This window comes from Sminthopsis crassicaudata, chromosome X, assembly GCF_048593235.1.
Source record: "Sminthopsis crassicaudata isolate SCR6 chromosome X, ASM4859323v1, whole genome shotgun sequence".
NCBI lineage: Eukaryota > Metazoa > Chordata > Mammalia > Dasyuromorphia > Dasyuridae > Sminthopsis > Sminthopsis crassicaudata.
This window is the reverse complement of record NC_133623.1, coordinates 50,813,931-50,838,001: the sequence shown is the minus strand read 5'-3', so window position 1 is coordinate 50,838,001 and position 24,071 is coordinate 50,813,931. Positions and strand designations below refer to the sequence as shown.

The 24,071-nt window shown below is 37.2% G+C and overlaps 2 protein-coding genes across 2 annotated transcripts in view; both read right to left on the bottom strand.

Moving 5' to 3' along the window:
- Positions 1–984: 984 nt before the first annotated feature.
- On the bottom strand, positions 985–4,722 carry LOC141549033 (fibrous sheath-interacting protein 2-like). Its single transcript, XM_074278384.1, has 2 exons — positions 1,190–4,722; positions 985–1,038 (listed from the first exon to the last, which is right to left on the bottom strand). The coding sequence occupies exons 1-2, from the start codon at positions 4,688–4,690 to the stop codon at positions 985–987; spliced, it is 3,555 nt and encodes a 1,184-aa protein (XP_074134485.1). The 5' UTR covers positions 4,691–4,722.
- Positions 4,723–4,750: 28 nt separating this feature from the next.
- Positions 4,751–24,071, bottom strand: part of LOC141549032 (fibrous sheath-interacting protein 2-like) — a 35,941-nt gene continuing 16,620 nt past the window's right edge. Inside the window, exons 7-9 of the mRNA XM_074278383.1 lie at positions 8,977–9,013; positions 5,323–5,869; positions 4,751–4,995 (exon numbers count right to left, since the gene is read on the bottom strand). Coding sequence (XP_074134484.1) covers positions 4,751–4,995; positions 5,323–5,869; positions 8,977–9,013 — 829 coding nt within the window. The remainder of the gene's footprint in view (positions 4,996–5,322; positions 5,870–8,976; positions 9,014–24,071) is intronic.

Below are 24,071 nucleotides of genomic sequence, written 5' to 3'. Positions count from 1 at the left end.
AATCAATGCTAATTAAGGAGTCTGCTCTTTCTGTGGCAAAAGATTCTAATCTAGTCAGAATGTTTTTAGTAATAAAGTCAGCACTTTCTTCACTTGGGTCTAAAAGAGAATGACTGGCATCATCTGCTTTTGCTACTGCTGGCATTTGCCCTTCAGCCTCACGGGATTTCATCTTTATGGCCTTGGTCTTTTTCTTTCCAATGTTGGAAGGACCACTTCCTATTTTTATTCTTGTTACATCCCTGAAAATGGGAGGCTTACCTTCTGTTTTTGGAATTGTATCACAAAGGGACTTTAGTGGTAAATGTGCTGAAATAGGCTCCTTTATATTTCTGCCAACTGTAACAGCAGAACTGAGCTTCTGAAGGACTATGTTCACTATATCATTAGCAATCACAATAATGTCTGATTTAGGAATTGAAAGTTTTGTGCTACTATCATTTGTACATTCAGTTGACACTTCAGAGCTTGCTGCTGGGTGTTTAGCTTCTATGTTATCCTGAAGAAGAGTGGCTGGGGAAAGTAGGACATGAGTCTGATCCAGTCTTTTTTCACAAATGTCACTTAAAATATTGCCAATAATATCTTGTATTTGTAATTGAAGTTCTTTTCGATATTCTGTTTTCTTAAACATTTTTTCTACAATGCCTTCTTGCAGATCTGAACTACTGTCTTTCTCCAATTTATTTTTATCAGATTTGCCTTTGGTAGATACAATATCTAAAACAGTATTAACTACCTGACTTGCAATATTTTCAGACATGACAATGTTTTGAGTTACTACAGGACTTTCCAGTTCTTTGTCTAGCTCTTGTTTGATTCCCTGCAATATTTTCCTAGCCACTTCTGTTGCATAATTATTTAGTTTTGAGACAGGCAAGTGACCTTCTGAGGCCATATCTCCTGGTCTACTAAGATCCATCGAGGGATAAGAAATTTGCTCATTGGAAGAATGGACATCTTTTGTAGGTAACAACTCTTTGCTTAATGAAGTAGATTCCTGAGGGATAGGTAAAGCCCTTGAGGTGGTAAAGCCAACTGGAGGATAAAAGAGAGATTTGACTTTAGAAGTGGCAAAAGATTCCAAATTGCTCATGACTGTTTGTACGATATCTTCCACTACATTAATTTTAGTCAGTTTCTCAACACTGAATGAGGAAGGCAATCGATGTGATTCTCTGTTCAGTACTGTAGGATACACAGATGTCTTTCTTCGATTACTTTGTTCGTGAAAAGGAGTATTGGCTGAAAGTGTGATAGTTTTATACCTACTTTTGTTTGTATTTATATCTGCTTTGGCAGCAGAATAAAGCTTTTGAAATACAGTCTTAATAATGCCATCTACAACAATAGTTACATCTGCTTCAGACACCAAAGTGCCCGTAGTTTTATCCATGAATTGAATGAATGTTTTAGTGACAGGTTGCTCTTCAGACTGAGAAATGCCACATGACTGGGAACGGGAGAGAGGAACTACATTGAGTTGATTAACTAAAGCATTCTGGAAAATTTCATTTAAAACATTTCGTATGATTGGCACTACAGGTGACTTCTGTGGTTCTTTCAGTTCCACTTCAATCTTTTTTAAGGTTTTTTCTAAAGCCCTTTGCTTAACAGTGTCCTCCTTATCCTCGTCACCTGGTGGCTTTCCCTCTTCCTCTGCTTGTTCAGAGTCTTTCAAAAATGCATCTGATTCAGCACCTCCAGGAAGAAAATTGCCATAGACTGGCTTATATCGATAATATTCAATACCTCTCTCTTCCGATTCAGGTTCTTGAAATATTTCTGGAGACACAGCATCTAAAATTAAATCGACCAGATTTTTGATCACTGTTTTTTCTTGCGTCGGATTATTGTCTTTTGTCTCGGAATCTGATGGTTTTCCATTTAATTCTACCTGAATAGCCTTCAAAATGGCACTTGATACCTTTTTTGCATTTATCTGTAGAGTGGACTGTAGGTGATCATCACAAGTTTCCCCTTTGGTTGATGTACTGGCTTGTGATGACATCCAGTCATGGTTTTCACTTCTCGTAGTATTACCAGGCCACAAATTTAAATTGGCAAAGCCCTCTAATTTGTTAAAAACAGTTTTAAGAATATCTGAAGCCACCATTTTCAGATTATTTCTACGGAGTCCTAGTATGCTTGCTCTTCTAGAAGGACCCTCATTTTTCATCTTATGGCTAGGCACCTCTTCACTGTCCTCCTGAATAGCATCAGATAACATGTAAGACATCATATCTGTGCACTTGGCCACTTCCTCTACCACTACAGTAGGATATAGATTATCCCCATCTAAATCAGTTGAGGCTTTTCCGATTTCAGAGTTGTGGGGTTTGTGGTCCATCTCGGAACATAATTTTTCAAGAATGTCTTCAAGAATCCCAGTAGAAATTACCTGAATATTAGGAGGCAGTGGTGGAGTTCCTCTCAAACTCTCTTCACTACTCTCTTCGTGAATAGGTACATGACTCAGACTAGGGAGCAGAGGTTCTCCCATTATTTTGTTCAACATTTCAAATACGGTATTACCAATTCTTTCTAATACTTGAGATCTGACTACCTCATTGACATTCTTCTCACTAAATACCTTATGTAAAACACAAGGAATAATTGGACATTTATGAGGTTGAGAAGGAGCTTTCACTTGCCAACTTGTCGATTGCCTTTGTACATCAGCAAAATCTGGTTCAGCAAAATTATCAGGTGTTTGCACCTGATCCGGCGGAAAGGAAGGATCGTGTCTATCAGTACTTGCACCAGATAACATCTCACAAATGCATGTTACTAAAGAAGTTGCCATAACATCATCATTGAGATTTGATGCAACGGATTCTAGTTCTTTGTCAGAGGCAGGAAAATCACTTTCCTCTGCAAATGTTAATGAGTGCTCAAGTCTCCTAGCATTTGTTTTCTTCTTAAGGATTTCCAGTTGAGTGCGAATAGCACCAAGAACAATCTTCACAACTTTGGTTGTACAAGCACTAAGTTGTGATCGAATTTTTAAGGGTGAAAACAGTTTTAAGCGTGAAGGGGCATTAGAGTCTCTGCTTGGCGGTCTCCTGAAAATTGAAGTCCTTTCAGAGCGTTCTGGCCTAAAGCACATTTGCAATTTTGGAAAAACAAATAATTTCAGCTTTTTAAAGATTGTGCTGATAATCTCATCACTAATATTATCAGCTTCAGGTGTTTCTTCAGCTGCTGAAGATTGAAGCCAGGGAGGTTGTAGTTGATCTATATTGAATATAGATTTCATCTTTTTCTCACTTTCAAACCATACTTTCAGTGGCTCCGCGGACAGATCTGGGGTATCTTGAGGAGTTTCATATATTTCTTTGATCTCAGGGGGAGTATCTGGAGCATCTACAGAAGACTCATAAAATGAGGTAGTACTGGAATCTTTGTTAACCTCTGAAATTTGACACGATGAAGCTGTTTGAAGTATTTTTAACACTGCATCTGTCATCTCATTAGCCACTGTATTGATTTCTGATGTCGAGAACATCTCATTCCGAACTTGATCCACCCATTCTTCAGAGGGCAATTCATGAGGCATTCCAGAGGAAAAAGATGAAGTTTCTTCAATGTCTTCGTAGTTCAACTGACTAGGGGACAGGGTTAGCATTTCTTTGAGCATGTCAGTTAAAATGTCTGCAACAATATTTTCTGATGCTTTCTGTATTTGATGTTTTTCATCCTGGCTGAAACCTAACACTTGTTTTTTTGGCTTTACAACTTCAACCACTTGTTTTTTTGGCTTTACTACTTCTTCGGTCTTGTCTTCACTTGAAGAAGTTTGTACTTCAGACTGTAATCCCCAGTCACGAAATGCTACTCTGCCACGAGAAGCAGGCTTTGCAGGTGATTGGACTTTTCTCTTGTGTCTAAGATTGGAAAATTCCCTCTTAAACTGTTCTTTAATAGCCTCTTCTCGCAATTGCGCTTTCTGATCTCTGATAGATGACACAAGGACACTTTCTACCATTTTGTCTATTTCTGCATTATCATCTTCTGAATAAAAAACCATGCCAGGAACATTAACAGGTGGAAGTGGTTTTCCAGATCTAGGGCCACCCCTTGACACTGTTGTGCCTGTGAGCCTATATTCTTCCTTAAAAAAAGTAGGGCTTTTCAATCTGGAACGTTTACTGTGACCCATGTCTATCTTTACTTCTTGTACTTCTTCCTCCTCCTCTTCTTCTTCTACTACGACTTCTTCCTCCTCCTCCTCTTCCTCTTCTTCTATTACTACTACTTCCTCCTCTTCTTCTTCCTCCTCTTCTTCTTCTTTTTCCTTATTCAGTTCATTGAAGATATTATCAAGTAACTGCAAGACTGTTACGGTTTCTTCATTTGCAATTAGTTTCTCATTGTCAAGTTCATTTTGTATATAACCCAGTATGGTGCTGATTGCTTCTTCGACATAAGCAATCACAGAACATTGTGAAAAAATGCTCGCCACTAAGTTCTGGATTTCTTCTTTTACAATTACACTAGCAACATCAGAGTCAATACTGTGAACAGACAGAGGCTTAGGCTTGGCCACCCTGCTAGCACTGACTTGGGTAGATGCTTCACTATATATTTTAGGTGACTTTGTAATATGTAGTGTTTCAATACTAATTTCTGTTGATTTTGTTTCTTTTTGCTGAGACAAATCAGTTTTCTTGGAAGCTGCAAATGTCATCAACTTTTCTAAATAACATGGACCATGTCCTCTGCAATGTCACCCATTGGTTCCAGAGATTCACAGACTGTTGCTTTTAAAAGGCTTTTCTGGTTTGCTAACAAACTCTTCTTCACTGGAAGATAAAGATGACTTGAAGGTGAGTGACAAGTCTTCTTGTGAAAAGATCTCAATGCATTTTTTTTCAACTGCAGACTGTAGCTTTTCAAGCATGTTTTCAACAATATCTGCAGCTGCTGAGCAGACATCCACATTGGAGAGCATAGCCTCTTTCTCACTTTCAAGTTGGTCAATAAAAACCTCAGCTGTAACAGCAGAGAGGGAGGGAATTGCTTGAGCTAAATCAGATAGTATTTCTTGGAAAATGTTTTCCAAAATCAATTCAGTTTCTTCTTTTAGGTGACATTTAAAATTAACAAAAACGTTTTTTAACTCCTGCATCTCTACGATCTCGGTAGGAACTTTTTCCTTTTCTTTCTCTTTTTCTTTTTCTTTTTCTTTTTCTTTTTCCTTTTCTTTTTCTTTTTCCTTTTCCTTTTCTTTTTCTTTTTCCTTTTCCTTTTCTTTTTCTTTTTCTTTCTCCTTTTCTTTATCCTTTTCTTTTTCTTTCTCTTTTTCTTTATCCTTTTCTTTTTCTTTTTCTTTTTCTTTTTCCTTTTCTTCTAGGGATCTGGTAGGTAATTCTTCTGTTTCTGTCGTAGCATCTTTCTTTCCACATATTTCAACTGTACTTAAAAGTTGACTGTCAGACTTACAGCTCCTTACCCTAGGAACATCATAGCTCATTCCCATCTTAAATTGAGTTACTGTTTGTCCCTTCTTGCTGGCATATGTTCCTTTCAAGATGGTGGTTTCAATTTGGGTAGCTCTTGACATTTGTTTGGCCATGGGTTGCCCTTCTGGCACCGGAGGTAAGTTTACTGGCTTTGAGGTGAGATCTGTACAGCTGTATTTTTTAGCTGTGGCTGCAGAATAAGCTCTATATGCAAATTCGTCACTGCACGTACTACAGAAACTTGAGCTACCCGATGAGAGAACCGAATCATCAGACAGAGGATATATATTTGTACGCAACCTTTCTTCATACATGGTGATGGCTGGATATAAAATACTGGTCACTGTCGCCACAACCCAGGTCATTACATTCTGAAGTATGGCATTTAATTCTTCAGCAGATATCTGCAAAGAAAGTAGATGGGGATTAAAACATTCATGGGCTTCATGTGTATAACATGACTTACTTTGTACACTATCATAGAAGGCACACTAGAAGAAGCTAGAATAAATTCACAGTATAGAAGAGGATGCAGTCTCCCTCACAGGAGAGGAACTCTGAAGCCTGGACTCAAGTTAGTTGCACTTGCATTTTATGAAATGAACCTCACTGTTAAGTAATCTATGATTTCCAATTTATGGCAAACTAGAAAAACTACTGAACTGGAAAGTCTGATAACTCAGTCTGAGTTCTGGCTTGATGATAGATTTGAGCTACAAGCAATCTGGGAAATCATCTACCAAAGTGTAAGAAAGCTGTAAACTGTAAGGGTGAAGGAGGTGTTCAAACAGGAGAAATTACAATTCATTCATATTACTGAAAAACACTATAATTGGACAAAGTATCTTGTACTTAGAAGACACAATGTTTACTGAATCATAATTTTGTCATTGTAATGTAACTGGTGGCACAGTGGATCCAGCATTAGAACTGAGTCAGGAAGACCCTCATTCAAATATGTCCTCACACAGTAATAGTAGGATGATCTTGAGTAAAGCACTTGACCTTTGTCTGCCTCAGCTTCTTTATCTTTAAAATGGGAACAGCAACAGCTTTAATCAGGTTTGTTGCAAATGAGATATTTGTTAAGTGCTTTGTAAACCTTGAAGTGCTATATAAATATTGACTATCATTATTATTGCCATTAAATATGATATTCCCAAAAGTCTTAGCAAGGTTTTAAGGTATTAAATCTTAAAACTCCCCTATAACTTTTGGAACACTGTGTATAAAAAGAAATAAAGATCCTCCATCTCCAGACCTATAAGAAACCTGAAGTTTTTCACTGTTCTGTGTAAAAGCCTTGATTTTTTTTTTGATGGGTCCTTTTAAAGGCAAAAGAATGGGGAAAAATGAATTGGGCATCTCTGCCATGGTTTTTTTAATGGGAAAAAAATGGCAAGAAAGATAACAGGGCACCTGGCCTGGGCAGTGCTTCTCAGAGCCACAATCTCAATTTCCCTGGAAGATATGAATGAGGGTGGCATTTCTTTTCAATTTATGTATTCTAGCATATTGAGAAAGCTCCTGGCCATCACAGAGATGTCCCACACACTCATGTGACTTGCAGCTACGAGCCTTTCTGATTGAGATAAGAGAGGACCTACTAGAGAGAGTTCAGTAGCCTCCATGGACAGGTTATCTGGCAGCCTTCTGCCTACCTGTACCACATGGTTCTGCACACATATACATATTTAGACACATACACTCCTAGGTATATTTATAGATACATATTTTAAATACATATGTACTTATACCTATATACATACCTACTTATACATACCTACATACTTAATACATAGACACCTGTTTATATCCACATCTATCTACTTTTTCTATCTACTCATACATATCTATAGATGTATCTGAACCAGCCTGGATACCTCTGAGTCAAACAGATGAAAAAGGCTATTCATGTGTTTCTGAATGGAAGGTAGGGGGAAAATGAGTTTGGTAGAAGCTGGAGACTAAGAACTTTCCTAGTTCCCTTCTACTCATTTAGCCAGGGGAAGCTAAGGCAGGGCTGCAGTTTGGGGGAGGATGCTTGCTTAGTAGCCAAAGAGACTTAGCTCATTGTGGTCCAGCTATAGAAGCAGGGGCAGAATAGAAAGAAAATACAGACTGCTTGATTATCAAGGAAAAGAAGGAGCGAGGCTAGATTTCCGTAGTTGAAGTGGGATATTCAGAACCAAGGAATTCTGAGATAAAATATATTCCCCAACTGAAATTCTGCTCTATGGCCCTGTACTAACCTACCTGCATATATTTTTGATGCTCATAAATCCTGATGCTGAAAGTACATTTAAGGGGTGGGGTGCTTTTGAGACTCCCAAACCATCTAGGCATTTGGTAGTTATTTAGAACATGACTTTCTTTTATATATTAATTCCTCTTAGATTCTGTTATTACATAGAAATATTCTTGGTTTTTGTGGGCTTTTGTAAAAGCTGGCAACTTTGCTGAAGTTATTAATTGCCTCAACTAGCTTCTTTGCTGATTTCCAAGGATTTGTGAAGCATCATGTCATCCTTAAAGAGGAATCATTTTGTGTCTGTTTTGCCTGACATTAAGCCATTGATTTCTTTCTTTTACCTTATTGCTTTTGCTAGTATTTCTAGTCAAATAATAATGGAGAGAGTAGGTGCCTGAGAATATCTTGCTGTCCATGGCTTACTTTGACTGTAGATGATAGGAGGGATATAAGCTTCAAGAAAGAATCTAAAGCCCAAGCTTGCACGGTGACTTTTAGCTACAGGGGGAGATGAATGACTGCCTAAAATGATATAGAAGATAGATTCTTCAAGAAATCCCATCACCCCACAGGGACAAAGGTCAAGACTTGTATCACAGTGAAATCTGACCCTTGTTCTCATAGGCTCTCAATATTAGCATTGGAAGGAACCTTAAAAATAATTTTATCTAGTCCTCTCATTTTATAAAAGAGGAAATTGAAGCTCAGAGAGTTTGGGTCAACAGCCTACCAGTCACATGTCATAGACATGACAGAGATGGGTCTGGAACCCAGGTCTTGTGACTCCAAGTGTGACACCGTTTCCACTATTAGCTGACTTGTCTAGAAGGTCTTGCCCATACCTCTCTGAAACCTGACACTAGAGTAGACCTGGACATCCCGGCCCATTTGTTAAGGAATTTCCCAGGATTGGCTTTATCCACTAAGGAGCTGTTACAGTCTGCAAAGACATGAAGTTGCTTTGGCTTGGGACATCTGATGGCTAGTAGGTTCTTTAAACCTTCCTAGAGTAGAAGGTAGAAGCTTCCTTTTTCTGTCTTTCCTAGACATGCTATTGGTTCTCTGCAGATAAATCTTGTCTCTTTCCAGCAACGAACAGTTGCTCTGAACAGAGGGAGAGAGACTAGAGTGACAGCTGACAGAGGGGAAGATTAAATGACTGTTGTGGATGAGGTGATCTGCTGCATTGCTTTTTATAGTACAACCCAATAGAAAATCAAATTGCCACCTTGTTTTCTCTGCACATCCTTTTATACATACTTTTTCTTGTAGGCCATTTTGCAGGAGATGATGTTGCCTGAAAAGCAAACAAAGGATCAATGTTGAGTTTTTTTGCTTCAGTGACAAAAAAGTTAAAACATCTTCTTTCCAAAGTCCTCATTGCCGAATCGATGGCTTGTCTTTATATCTGGAAGTGTGTTAGAAATTCACAAAGAAGAGAAATATCTTTCAGGGTCCCCCTTGTCCTGTCAAGTAGATTTGGGTCTCTGTGGTAGACAACTGTCGTTCAAGTCACTGCATAAGCAGTATGGGGCATCTGACTAGCCTGCCATTGCCACACCCTGGCTCTCCTTAAGTGGGTCTGTGGAGAGCTGTGGGGAACACACACAAATGGTTTACCATAGGGATGAGATATTCCCTTAAATTCCATGGGGTTCCACCATAGCATTTGACGAATGCGGCAACTCTTACCTTGTATCCAATTTTGTTTGTCTGTTTGTTTTGGTGAGGCATTTGGGGTTAAGTGACTTGCCCAAGGTTACACAGCTAGGAAGTGTAAGCTTCCTTTTTGATTAGATATCACTCCCAACTTTCCAGCTGATTTCCAGTCTCTGAATTATGACCTGATTTTTAACTTTATCAGATCTGAGTATGTGTCAGGTGACTTTCTGTGCTAGGCCCGGTGCACTCCCTCCCTCCCTTGGATCATTGCACTGCCTCCTATTTGGTCTCCTTGCCTTGACTCTTCTTTCTCCTTGCCAACCTCCACACAGACAGCAAAATGATGTTCCTAAAGTCCATCTGACCTGGTCACTCCCTTGTATAAGGAGCTCTGGGGACTCCTCATTGCCTCTAGGATTAAATATGCTGATATGTTCTTTTACACCAAATTCCTGAGAAATGCACATTGGGAATTGTGTTCAGTCAACATAATCAGACTTGTTTTTTTTTTTTTGTTTGTTTGTTTGTTTTAGCTAAGGACTGTATGAATTATTAAATTTAATTAAGCTAGCTTTTTTTAGTAAGTTGTTACTTGTGAGCCCAAGGCCCTTGTTTTATAAGACTTCCCCTTTTCTGTGTGAATTAAACTCCCTGTTCTTTTTTTTTTTTTTTGTATGTGAGTTAATTCTTCACTTAAGAGTCATGAAAACTTGTAAAATATCCCATCATGCTCTTGTAATCAGTGAGTTGCTTCACTAATCATAGATGCCCAAGCCAATGAAGAAACTGAGCTTTGATTTAATTAAATTGGCATTTATTTATTATTTATTGACAATATTTACTTAAATAAGAAATTTTTATAATTATATTATATATTGATATATAATATAAAATTAAAAATGAAATAAATATTAACAAAAAATGGAATTGGGAATGCCCACAACCTTAATGTTACAAATCAACCTGCTTCCCTATTCCAAATGCTATGAATATGCATGATGTCACAAATATGCATTAATCTCATGAATATTCATTTTGATTTGTTCTTCTTTGTTGACTCTAAAAGTGTTCTCTGTAATCCCCTCAGTTTATCCTTGGCTCCCAAGAAGCCTTGGATCCCTTTTATTGGCAATTGTTAGTCTTGCTAATAAATTGATCATGCTAGAACTCTGTCTCAGTTTTTCTTTATTGCAGATTTTTAATTTCAACACTCCAAGAATTTCAAAGGGGAGAGGGATTTGCTTGCAGTTATCTATATCTATATATGTGTATATAACCATAAACCAGCCTTTGTGCTTGTCTTCTCCATGCCTTACTTCAGCATATGCCCCCATTTCCCATTGTTTGCAAGCTACCTCTCTTCCTGATTTTTTTAAACAAGCATTTTATTAGTTTAAACAAGCACCTACTAAATATCAGGCACTGACACTTTTTTTTCCTTTTTTGCAAATATCTCATCTTATCCTTAGAACAATTTTGGGAGGCAGATGCTATTATTATCCCCGATTTACAGATGAGGAAATAAACTCGTTTGGCAAAGACCATTTCCGTTCTTCCCACTGATCTGTGTTTTGCCAAGGAGCCTATGTGATACAGTGAAAGAATATCAGTTCTGGTGTCAGAGGATCTGAGTTCAAATCATATCTCTAATGCTTATTACCAGTGTGATCTTGGGCAAATCTCTTCTCCCTGGACCTCAGTTCCCTCCTCTGAAAAATGAGGAAATTAGACTAAATGACTTCTGGAGTCCCTTCCTCTTTTAGATCTAAGTCTTCCTATTCCTATTGGCAACATCCCATTCCTGCTTTACCTTAAGTCCACATATTTAGAATAATGCTGAAACTTTCACTTCTTGCCAAGTCCCACTACTCATTCCTCCTTGCATCTTTTGTAGAAGGTTACTACTTAACTCATTCCAGACTTCTTATGGAGCTCTTTGCTTGCAGCCTCCTAATCTTCTTCCCTCCTGTCATTCAAATAGACCACCATTTGACAGTTCTTATCTTTCTTCAAAAGTGTAGGTTCTTTGTTACTTAATAAACCAAATCTGCATTTCTGACCATAGTCTTTAAGCTACACCCTAGTTCTAGGGTGTAGCTGAAGTCCTCTCACTCTATACTGCTAAGCATTCCAAAAAGGAAAAAGTAACTAATCCTTCCCTGCTCCCAAAGAGACTCTCAGCTCAGATGAGGTCAAGCTGTCTTTCAGAGCTGGGGTTGAGCCTGAGCCTCCCCTCAGCATACTACACAACAGTCTAGCCCCTCAGGTTTCTCACCAACAGGGGAGCATTCAATTTCCCATCAGTCCTTTAAAACTAAACTCGAAATCCTTCTATTGGAAGGTTTGTTCTTGAGCCATCATCTACTACCAAACTGCATGTATTCTAACAATTTTCCATAGTGATTTGTTTATAATTGTAGTCCTCACCCTTTCCCCTATCTGAGCCCTTACACGTGAAACAATGAGTTTTCCTTTATTGGTGGGTTAGATTTTCTCTAGATAATAGATTATCTGGCAAGAATTACCTGGTATGGTTCACACTTTTCAACTTCTTAATTTTCCACCATTAGAGTGCTGAGACTTTAAATTAAAGCAAAAATGTCATTTCCCCCTAAAGGGTAGCACCTTAAGCCATTAACACCTCACTATACATGAATTTATCTGAGATTGGCAATGGTCATCTCAAAAAGAAATGGGTGGTGGGGATTGGGATATAAGAGTAGCAAGTTTTAATGAGACTGGTGCTCCTTGAGGAGCCCACAATATGCTAGTGGACTATGATGAGATTAGCAAGAGGACATTGAATTTCATGGGAGAAGAGGGCAATTCTGCCCACCATTCTGTCAGGGGCCAGTTCTGAGAAAATACATAAAAAGGATGTGAATTTTATCAAATACAAAGAGGACTGCTATGTATTTGGAAGGTATTGATTGTTAAAGTGAAAGATTATGGGAATTGTGTGTCAAACTGGCTCCATCTCATAAAACTAGTTTTATTTTGAGACTTTTCTACCTGTTTGCTAATCATGGGAATTGAGTGATATCCTTTTTCACATTTGGAAAAGTACACCTACTTGAACTTTTGAAACTCACTCAACTCCCTCCCAACCTAAAAAGCTCCTAATCTTTCCTCCAATTAGAAATCAGATCTTGCTGTGTGTCCCTGGGCAAGTCACTTAACCCCAGCCTCAGGGGGGGAAAAAAAGAAATCAGATTTCTTGCATCCTGATTTACATCCTGTAAATTATTTCCTTTTAATCCATAAAAATTTATCTCCCCTTGCCTTTGGGGGTCCAATACCAAGCTGAGGAGTTCTGGTCCTCATTTGTTATGTCACTGGCAAGCATTACTTTAATAAACTGATATGCTCTGAAGCTAGAACTTTTTTCTCAGTTACTTCGGATTTCACCCATGGCATTGTTTTAGCATAATGAAGGAAGGCAGCTAGTTTGAAAGTAATCAGAGAATGAAGAAAAAAATAGACATGCAGTTTACATTTTAAATTTATCTAAAATTTAATAGTCACCTTTTAGAAACCTTTTCTTGACCATGAGAAGAGATAAGCTTGTTTAAGTCAGGGAGCAACTCAAAAATGAGTAAAATTTAACTAAAGAATAGAAAGGGTGATTTAAACTGGAGAGGGATCTGTGTGGCTGCCCCCTGAAGAGATGTATTTAGTGATGGGAAGAGGGCAGGTGACTATGAATTGGGAATGTCTTTTGGGGAGGCTGAAGTAGACTTTTCAAAGCTCTATATAACAGAATTGTTTAGGTAAACTGGAAACAAAGTCATCAAAGAAAATTAGAGAGAAGCCTTGTGTAAGTGCTTAGGAATCTAAAAAGATAACAGTATTGCAGTTAATTGGGATTGTGCAAAATTTTATGCTAAATAGCAAAGGAGGAATTCTGTAAGATAAAGATTAGTTATTTAGATAGTTTGGGATATGGTTAGGAACCCACAATGCTCTGCTGCTGAAAGGCCACTCTAGCGGCATATTCTCCAGTCTTTAGACTCTCATGAGCTTCAAAGCAAGGGGATAGGAATGCAAGGCTGTCATTTGGAAACTCTCCCTATCTTTTGCTCAAAGTTAAAACTGCGAAGTCTCAGGGAGAGAAAGAATGAGGCCAGGTTATGAACATGAAAGGAATTGATCTGGCTCTTTGGTTGATGTTAGAGACTTTCCTTCTGAGATTTGCCATGTCAGCTGGTAGGGTGGACCCAGGAGGTAAAAGGGGGCCTGTCTCTGAGGCAGGAGGCTGTCTTACAGGTGTTAGATCTTAGGAGGCAGCATTAACTCCAGGTGTCTCCTTTTTGCGGATCCAACCAGAGGAGAATAAATATAAATGGCCAGCTTTGCCCTAGGCAGAAAGTCATAGAGAGATTCAGGGAAGCAGAGATTTTCAGGGATGCAGAGAGAGACAGAGACAGAGACAGAGACATACACATACATATACTTGCTCTTGCTTCCTGCTAATCCCTGCTGAGAACATCAATAAAGAAAGGCTGTTTGGCACCCTAACATTGGTCTCATCTCTATGTCTGTCAGGGGAAGACTGGTAGGTATGGCCCTGGCAATTAGTAGCCTCAGAGTGGGAGGTTACAGGTTGATTTTTGAAAGAAAATAAAAAGTCTATGGAAAGATAAAAAAATGTTACCATGAACCAATGAGCTGATTGTTAACTCTGAGCTCTAAATTTTAAAATAAAGGTGACTTAAAGGTCTGGAAAATTGAGATTTTGATGTTGTGGTTTACATCTAGATTTGATTTGGTTGAAACTTGTCCTGTAACTAAATTATGATGTGGTGAAATGTGATCTCATATTGTGGCATCAGATGCAAAAAAAAAAAAAAAGTTGGAAAAATGCAGGAAAATATGAGCTACACTCGTGTCTCAGAAATTTATTATCTGTGATCTTAAGCAAGTCACTTATCTCTGTTTATCTCAGTTTGCTGATATATAAGGAGGAAAATAATAATCAAACCCACCTCCAAGGCTTGTTGTAAGGATCAAATGATATGATTGTGAAATTCTCAACATGGCACCTAACACTCAGTAAGTACTATATAAATTATTACTATTTTTTCATTTAACTGGATATAATCGTTGCATATTTGATAACTCTACATCAGGTTTTTGATGTGATTAGTATAAAGGTTAATGGTTTTCTGTGTAAGATCATTTGGAAATGCATTTGACTGAATTGATGTCATCTGACTGGTAAGTTTTGTTTTATGTTTTAATACACAATATTGTGTCAAAAATGTGGTGAGAAATCATTATTAGAAATGCTGTTAGATAAATAACTTCTTTTAATCTTGATGCCTTTAGATTATAAACTGAGCTATTAATATGTAATAAAAATACATATTTGAAAAGTGTTGAATGTTTAATGGAGTATATTTTGTTTTAAAACAAATAATTACAATTGTAATTGACTAGGGGAAAAGTTGTACACCCTTTAAGATATTCTTATTTGTGGAGCAGATATATGGTGCTATAGTGGATAGAACACCAGCCCTGTGGTCAGGAGAAGCTGAGTTCAAATCCAGCCTCCGACACAACACTTACTAGCTGTGTGACCTTGTGCAAGCCACTTAACCCCGAATACCTTGCAACATCCCCCCCCTATAAAAAAACCAAGAGAGTATCCAATAAACTACTGTCTTTTTTTTAAAGATATTCCTATTTGTGAGTTCCCTTGAGATTTTGTATTCACATTTTATATTTCTATTAAGATCTTATAGCCATACTGACTAAATGTTGCCAAATCTAAATTATAAGTCTGAGAACCTAGAACTGAGGAAATAAGATTCCCCTTTCCCACTTCTTGTTTAAGTGGGAAATGTACAAGTTTGCTATAATAAAGTGAGTTTTCACTTGAAAAATTTTGGCTACTATAAAAATTAGGACAATATATAGAATGGAAAAAAACCCAAAGAAAAAAGTACAAAATGGTTTAAAGATGTAATTTCAATATATTAACATGTCAACTATCAGGTATTTGTTGTATGTCTGAAACACCAGAATGTGGTTAGTTTTAATTGATAAGTAAAGAAAAATGACATGTTAAGGAAACGTGAGAAAATTAATAATATCCTTTTTTTAAAATTTTCAACTGTCATTAAACATTTCTCCAAAACCCGGAGACATATTTCCCAACAAATAACAGCATCTATGGGACTGCTGGGCTCAACCAATGGTAGAGAAGCATATTAGTAGTATACATATGTGGCAAAGGTGATTTATAACTCCTGGTATTATAGGGTTTTGAAGTCTTTTCTCTTGTCAAGGAGTCTTTATAAAACTCCCTTGAAATCACAACATTTCTTTTAAAAAAAAAACTTTATTTTCAAAATGTATGCACGGATAATTTTTCAACATTGACCCTTGCATAGCCTTGTGTTTCAGATTTTCTCCTCCTTCCCCCCATCCCCTCCCCTAGATGGAAAGAAATCCAATATATGTTATCCATGTTAAAATATATGTTAAATCAAATATGTGTCTACATATTCCTATGATTCTCTTTTTGCACAAGAAAAAATCAGATCAAAAAGGAAAGAAAATGAATAAGAAAACAAAATGCAAGCAAACCACAACAAAGAGTGGGAATGTTATGTTGTGATCCACCCTCAGTGCACACAGTCCTCTCTCTGGGTGTAGATGGCTCTCTTCATCACAAGATCATTGGAACTGGCATCAATCACACATTGTTGGAAAGAGTCAAGTTCATCAGAATTGATCATTGTATAATATTGATGTTGCTGTGTACAATGATATCCTGGTTCTGCTCATTTCACTCAGCATCAGAAAACTAATAGTATTCAAACCTTAAGTTGTGATAAGTGTAATTTTGCTATTTGAAGTAAAAGCTATTGGGGCTGTGATTTGTCTGAAGTGCCATTAAATCAATAGAGGACCAATCAAGGAGAAAATGGCATGTACTGCAGTTTGCTATAGATAGATGTCTGTCCTTGGGGAAAAGTTGAGGGGATAACTCTAGCATGGCTTAAGGTGGTATCCTAATGACTCTACTTTTCAGAAAAGTGGCACAATGGAAAAACAAATTTTCCTATCTGGCTAATTAAGAGTTTGACTTTGATATCTGTGGAAAATGTGGAACTTCACAACATAATTGTTCATCAGACTTATGCCTGGAATGAAAAAAGTATAGAGAGTTTTTCCCCTGTTATGTCCGGTCAATCTGTACCTTGAGGGGATGAATCTTCACCTTTTTAGGTGAAAAAGTATGTCCCTTCTTTTCCTTTCATAGCAAATTTCTTTAATCGGGTTGGGTGAGCAGCAGAAGTTTTGTTCAGTATAATACTAAATCTATTAATAGATAAATACTTAAAAATCTCTGAATTACTATAATAGGATGAAATTATGAAAAAGCTTATAATTTTAATCTGTATTTGTGGTCAAATTAAAATATAAAGATGATAACCTCCTAAGGGGGGAATTAGGCAAAGTAATAATATGAAGATGTAATAATAGAAAAGTTTTCTAATTAAATGGAATAATAAAATTTGAGGAAGCAATGGGAATATACTATTTTCTCTAAGAACTATATACATATATATGATTGACTTCCAAATGTTCCTCATGGGAAATTCAGGCTTTAATTATGTTTTAGTAATTTGGATTAAGAATTTTGCATATGAGGAGGAATACAGAGAGGCCTGGAGAGACTGACATCAACTGATGCTGAGTGAAATGAGCAGAACCAGAAGATCACTATACACTTCAACAACAATACTGTATGAAGAGGTATTCTGATGGAAGTGGAAATCTTCAACATAAAGAAGATCCAACTCACTTCCAGTTGATCAATGATGGACAGAAATAACTACACCCAGAGAAGGAACACTGGGAAGCGAATGTAAATTGTTAGCACTACTGTCTATCTACCCAGGTTACTTATACCTTCGGAAGCTAATACTTAATGTGCAACAAGAAAATGGTATTTACACACATATGTTGTATCTAGGTTATATTGTAACACATGTAAAATGTATGGGATTACCTGCCATGGGGGGGGGGAGGGAGTGGAGGGAGGAAGGGGATAATTTGGAAAAATGAATAAAAAAAAAACTGAAAAAAAAAAAGAATTTTGCATATGAAATCACACTGAATTGTAAAGAAAGTGATTTTTCTATTTTAAAGTCTTATAATTTTATAAGACAGAAGGTTCTGACCCTCATGAATATTTTTCAGATTTAGGTAAAGATAAAAACAGGGGGCACCTAGGTAGCACAGTGGATAGAGCCCCAGCCCTCAAGTCAAGAAGACCCGAGTTCAAATCTGGCTTCAGACACTTAACACTTCCTAGCTGTGTGACCCTGACCAAGTCACCCTTAATTGCCTCATCAAAATATAAATAAATAAAAACAAGTCATACATAAAAACTAAAATTCTCAGGTTCCTAATTTGATGATCAACTGCTGGGACACCTAGGTGGTGCAGTGGACAGAGCACCAGTCCTGAAGTCAGGAGGACCAGAGTTCAAATCTGCTCTCAGACATTTAACACTTCCTAGCTGTGACCCAAATTTCTTCAGTCAAAAAAAAAAATCAGCTCCTTAAGGCTTAAGTTGATTTTCATCTCATGAACTAGTTAATGGAAAACCAAATTTCGGGGTTGTACTAAATTATATTAAGATTTGTTCCTAGAAGGATTTAGTAGAATTTAGGACTTTCTGCAACTGACTTGAAACTGAAGAAGCTTTACAACTGTCCTGAGAATGAGGTCTGTTTCTAAATATCCAAGAGAAGATATTTTCAGGGACCTGAGGACTACATGGGACATCTGGGACTGGAGACAAAATGTGATGATTAAATGGCCCTTGGGTGTGGATTGGGTTACTAAGATATAATGAGACTGTTATTTAAAACACTGTTGTATTGCTTTGGCTTTTTTTGTTGTTGTTTGTTTGTTTCATAGTATTTGTTTGCTGAGTTTTCTTGGTTACCCTAGTGATATGTAAATCTCACCCTTCAAAATTAGTCCATTGTGAACCTTTTAAGTAATTTGATCTGTAGCCTGACTTAAACAAATCTTGTTAAATAAATTGAATAATAAGTTGTCATCAAATTCGGTTAGCTGTTATACTAGACTTATACAAGAGGATGTTTCCCAGTGATCTGTTTTTGGTATATAATGTTGATGATGAATATGAGAACGTTTAAAAATCCTAGTGAACTAGCCTTCTCTCCAGTGAATCAGAGGGCATTTGAGAGAATTGTGGGAATTGTGTAAACAAAGGTGACCTCACATTATAAAACTGAATCCATTTTGAGACTTGGAATTTACAGGAAAATGAAATTTATCTCCTTCTTAATCAAGGAACTAAGTGACATTCTGCTTGATATCTGGAAAAGTCTTAACTGCTAACTCTCCTCTGTCCCAATTCTTGAAACTCACTCGTCCCCTTCCCAACTTAGAAAGTTCCTAATTTTTTCTTCAACTAGAAATCGGATTACCTAACCTTATCTCCTGGCTTATGTCTTTTTTTTTCTTTTAATGCGTAAAAAAAATCTGCCTTTCATTGAACTGGACTAAGTGAAGATTTTTCAGAAGCTATGAGACCTTAGGCCTAAGTTTGAAGAAGTCACATCATCCCTATTCTCAGAGGGCTGTAGGGCAGAAAAGGTCAGACCCTAGGCCTAAGCTTCAAAAAGTTACGTGACCCACAAGAAGTAGACATCATCGCTGACCATTGGGAAATGGTTACTTCCTTTTCAATCCATCCAAGGAACCCAAGTCTTTTGCTATTTAATCCATTCACTGTTTCCGGCCTGGGGCCACACACCATGCATGCCTGTTCAATTGGTGTACTTGGACCTTTCCTTGCAAGGATTAAATAAATGCTTTCTCTTTGTATCTGAAGATGCCACTGAGTACTCAATTTGAGTAAGGGGATCTAGTACCCATCCCACACACTCTGCGTGGGGGTTCATCTGGGATCTGTGACTTCCCAGAGAGATGGCTGGGGTTCTGATATGAAGGCAGACATGAGGTTGCTAATTGTCCTTGAGATCAGACTCTCAGCCTCCTTCTCTGGGAAGTATGGGTTTGAAGTAGAGAGGCATTCAAATAGAAACAGAAACAGAAGTCTCCAAAGAAGCAGAGGGCAAGTGGACCATCGGGTAACTTTTATGCATAATCCAGAGGTAAGAGCACTACCTGTGTCTTTGGGCTCCCCCTAGGCTGAAGGGGACCCTGATGTCATCAAGGCTTGGTGATCCAAGGTTAAGGGGTGCTGCCTAGTAAGCAGAAGGAAGTCCTAAGAAATGGCATGGAGTAGGGGCGCTCTGGATGGGGATGACCCCTCTGGACTTGGGGATCCGAGATGAGAAGCTCAGTGTATTACAAGATCTCAAGCCATGAGATTGGAGCTGCCCTCTCCAGAAGGAAAAAAGGAATGAGTAGTTGAAACCAAATCTTAAGAGCAAAATTATGCCACCAGAGTGCACTTTATGAGATATTGCTATTTTGTGTGTGGAAGGGATGGTCCTCTTCCACATAATTTTTGTCTCTCTGTGTCTTTGTTCAGAAGGTCTGTGTCATATCTGTTCTGTGAGCTAGATTTTGTTACCTGGAAAGATTTTAAAACTCTGCCAGCAAGAAGAAAAACTTCTATGCTGCAATTAAAACACTGGGAAATATTTCTTAACACCCCTGACTCCCTCCAGAGAAGGAAAAAAAAGCCTGACTTTTTTCCTGTGGACCCCAGGAGTTACAGAAATAAAATGAGCTAATTTTTATGAGCCATGACTGGGGAGTTTAGCAATAGGTCATTTCAAGATTGCAAAAGTACTTAACATATAACAAATGCTATATGAGTGTTAACTTCTTTATTGAATTTAATTGCTTCATATTTGATAACTTTTAATGGGTTTTTAGATGTGACCAACACACAATGTCAATGTTGAGATAAATGCTTTTTTGTACATTTGTAAAGTAATTTGGAAGCAAATTCAAGTAAATTAAGGCCTCCACTAAGGAGGATAGTGCATAGAGTAAAGAGAGTCACTTTCTCTTTCTTCTTCCTTCCCCCATTCCCTGACTGCAGTAGGGATATATGGATAAAGAATAAGAAGGAGAGAGAGAAAAAATACTCAGTTTAGTGAAATTCATTATTTGTGATAAGATAGTAAAAAGTTTTTTGTAAATTGTAATCCCTTTGCACTGACTGTGTTAACAGAAGATTTGAGAGTTTGGGAATTTTGAGAAAAACAGAAAAACGCTTGGCTGCTTTTAAAACCTGGCAGCAAACAGTGTAGTTGGCAAACCTTTTCTGATTCACAGAGGAAAGAGAAAAAGATTTGTGTGGACTAAAAAAAAAAACCAACCAGAAGGTAATAGTTTATTTTTTTTTCTAAAATTGTAGAACTGATATTTGGCTTGTAACTAAAAGTTTGTATCTACGAAAAATTACCTTATCTGGATCAGGTTTTGCACTTTAAAAGCTTGGAGCCCTGTAAGTATATATCGCTGATTCTAGGCTAATTTTAAAATAGAAATTAGAAGGGTCAATTTAGTTACTCTAAATAGTTATCAAAATAATTATCAAAAATTGTTGAGGGATATTAATTGGATAAAACTGTATTTGAATTTGAGAACACATGATTTGTTCAAATTATTCAAAATTTTAAGAAGAGATTCTAACACTAATTCCAAAAGAAGCCTGAGGATCAGCTGCAAGCAGTCGATGGTAGTTACAGATGTTATAATAAACAATAGCTTTTATATATATATATATATATTTTCCACCTACTGCTACTACAAAGAAAGCAGATGTTAATCAAAGAAAGTAAACAGACAAGAAGTAAAGAGGAATCTTGTTCTGTTATTCCTCTTAAATTGTACATTTTTTATTATAGTTTTTATTTACCAGATATATGCATGTATAATTTTACAGCATTGAGAATTGCGAAACCTTTAGTTCCAATTTTTCCCCTCCTTCCCCTCCCCCCCTCCCCCAGATGGCAGGTTGACCAATACATGTTACATATGTTAAAATATTGATTAAATACAATATATGTATAACATGTCCAAACAGTTGTTTTGCTGTTAAATTGTACATTTGTTAAACTTCTTAAAACTTTTGTAAGATTGTTATTCCTGAGAAATAACTTGTTTGAGTTACATAGGTTCCAATGAAGGGATGAGTTTACTGATAATCTACAACTTTAAGTAGGAACAATTTCTAACAATTGGCTTTTACACCAAGAATGCAGAGCTTAAGGCCACCTCCTTAGATATCAAGATGAGTTGCAAATTTTATATAATGAATCTCTCACTATTACAATTACACGAGATTATCATTATTAACTGGTATGTGCTAGAATTGTGAGTTTGTTTATTTAAGGCACAAGATCTTAGAAATTTGTGTGCAAATATTAAAACATTACTACTGAAAATTTAAATCTGAATTTGATTTGATTTTAAATTAAAAATAGTTTATTAAAACAAAGTTCTGGTAACTTGCCTTAAGAAGTCACATGTTTGTATCCCCTAATTATATGAAATATGTTGCATTCTAAAACGTATATTGGGTAATGCGTAAAAATTATGAGCTATGCTTTAAAATTTCATCAGTTTTGCTGGACATATGTATAAGTTTTATGAAATTTGGTCATTAAGATGGTTATTAAGATATTAGCTATACTATGAATCTTTAAGTTTAAAAAAAGTGATTAAAAAAGGGACAAAAAAAGATTGATTTACAAAAGCAACTGATAGTTTGAATGGAACATCTAGTTAGAATATCACAAAGTAAAGTATTGATTTTTAACTTACATGAGATTCCTATTCTTTTTGTTAATAGATTATGTTATTAAGCTATTACTTATGAAAACTGTGAAATTGATAATTAAGTAGGGGTTATTGTTGTAATATTGCAACCTACAATTGTTAAGGATTATTGATGTGACAGGTTGTTAGAAAGAGGGAGAGAGATAAAATGGACACCAGGAGTGGTAGATATGAGGTGGAGTGGGAGAGCATAGGAAGGGGTTTTAATAATTAATGATAGAAAGAAAAGGCAAGTTCTTTAGTGGAACTTGCCATTTGCCAGGAAAAAGGAAACACCATGAGATTGGGGCAAATCCTTAGCTGGCAGGCTAAATCCTGAAAGGAACTTTATACCCTAAAAGACTTAGTTATAAGGAGGGTAAGTGGGTTTGAGAAACATGGTGGAGTTAGGGGAGATACCACACAATATAGAGGGCCAGTAGTGAATAAGACCATGTATAGGAAAGTGTCTAGTCCAGGTATTACTTGAGACCTGCTCTCTGTAAGGGCTAATCAGTTCAAAACATTGGCCCTAAGAAAAAACATACTCAAGACCAGGGGTTCTCAAACTATGGCCTTCGGGCAGCTGAGGACCTTTATGCGGCCCCCTGGGTTATGGCAAATGGGCTGAGGGGCGGAGACGGAGGGTGAGTTTTTGTTTTTACTACAGTCCGGCCCTCCCACAGTCTGAGGGACAGTAAACTGGCCCCCTACTGAAAAAGTTTGAGAACCACTGTTCAAGACAAATTTAGGATAATCTTGATGGAGAATGCATGGGACAGGAACAAGACATCAAAATTATACTATTTATGATTCTGTCTTGATAAATATACTGGTATTTACAACTCAGTTTCGATAAATACTTTGGTATTGATAAATATCACAATTATTTACAATTCTCTTGGTATTGAAGAGTATCACAACTGTTAGTTACAATACCAATACAATTGGAATTGATATTGAAGGTGGATACCGAAATGTCAAAGTATGGTTTATTCATTAACCCTGGAATGTATATGGTGTTACATGGAGGTAGCTAGTGTTAATGGAACATTAACTTAAGAGTATATAAATCTTGGCTCTTACGATTACTCAAAGGAGATTGCAAAGCATATCTTCCAACTGGCCTCGGATATCCATTTCAGATTCACACTCCTGGTTTTCAATGAAGCTGGACTCTGACAAGGGTGGCATAGGGGAAACGAGGTGGAGTGCCTTGGAAGGCTTATCCAGGGGAGGGCAGCAGCCATGGGGTTGTGTGGGGAGGATTTGGTCCCCGGGACATGATTGGGATTTCTGGTTGGACAGGCAATGAAAGTAAGACTTCAGCCCCTGCTTTGTGAACTTGCCAGGTTTGGGAAAAGCTTAGTTCGGCGTGTAGTATTCCAGTTGGAGGGTTTTGATTGGGATTTTTAGTAGTTATTCTAAAATTTAGGATTGAAAACTGTATATTAGTTATGTGTATAAAGGCAAGATCATTTTTGATACTGTGTCAATGATTCTATTGCTTAGCAATACAAGAAACTTTTAAGAGGTTTATTAGAACGGCAAATTCTCTGAAAATGATTATTTCTACCAAGATCTCCATCTGTCTTCAGCAAATTATTTAATTATGTAAGTGCATAATGGTCTCCTGCTTAATGAATATGACAACAAATATGATCTATAGCTTTCTTGAAATATCTAGAACAGGATTCTAACCTGCAAGTATTACATCTAGATTTGGTTGTGCTCTGCAGGCACATGGTATAGAATTCAGTGGTCCTCAAACTTTTTAAATAGGGGCCAGTTCATTGTCCCTCAGACTGTGGGAGGGCCGGACTCTAGTAAAAACAAAAGCTCACACTCTGTCTCTGCCCCTCAGCCCATTTGCCATAACCCGGCGGGCCGCATAAACG

Coding starts and splice junctions, on each gene's coding strand:
- LOC141549033 (XM_074278384.1), bottom strand. CDS start 4,690: ATGACATTTGCAGCTTCCAAGAAAACTGATTTGTCTCAGCAAAAAGAA. Junction 1,039..1,189: donor AGACATCTGTGTATCCTACA/GTACTGAACAGA, acceptor TTTATCCTCCAG/TTGGCTTTACCACCTCAAGG.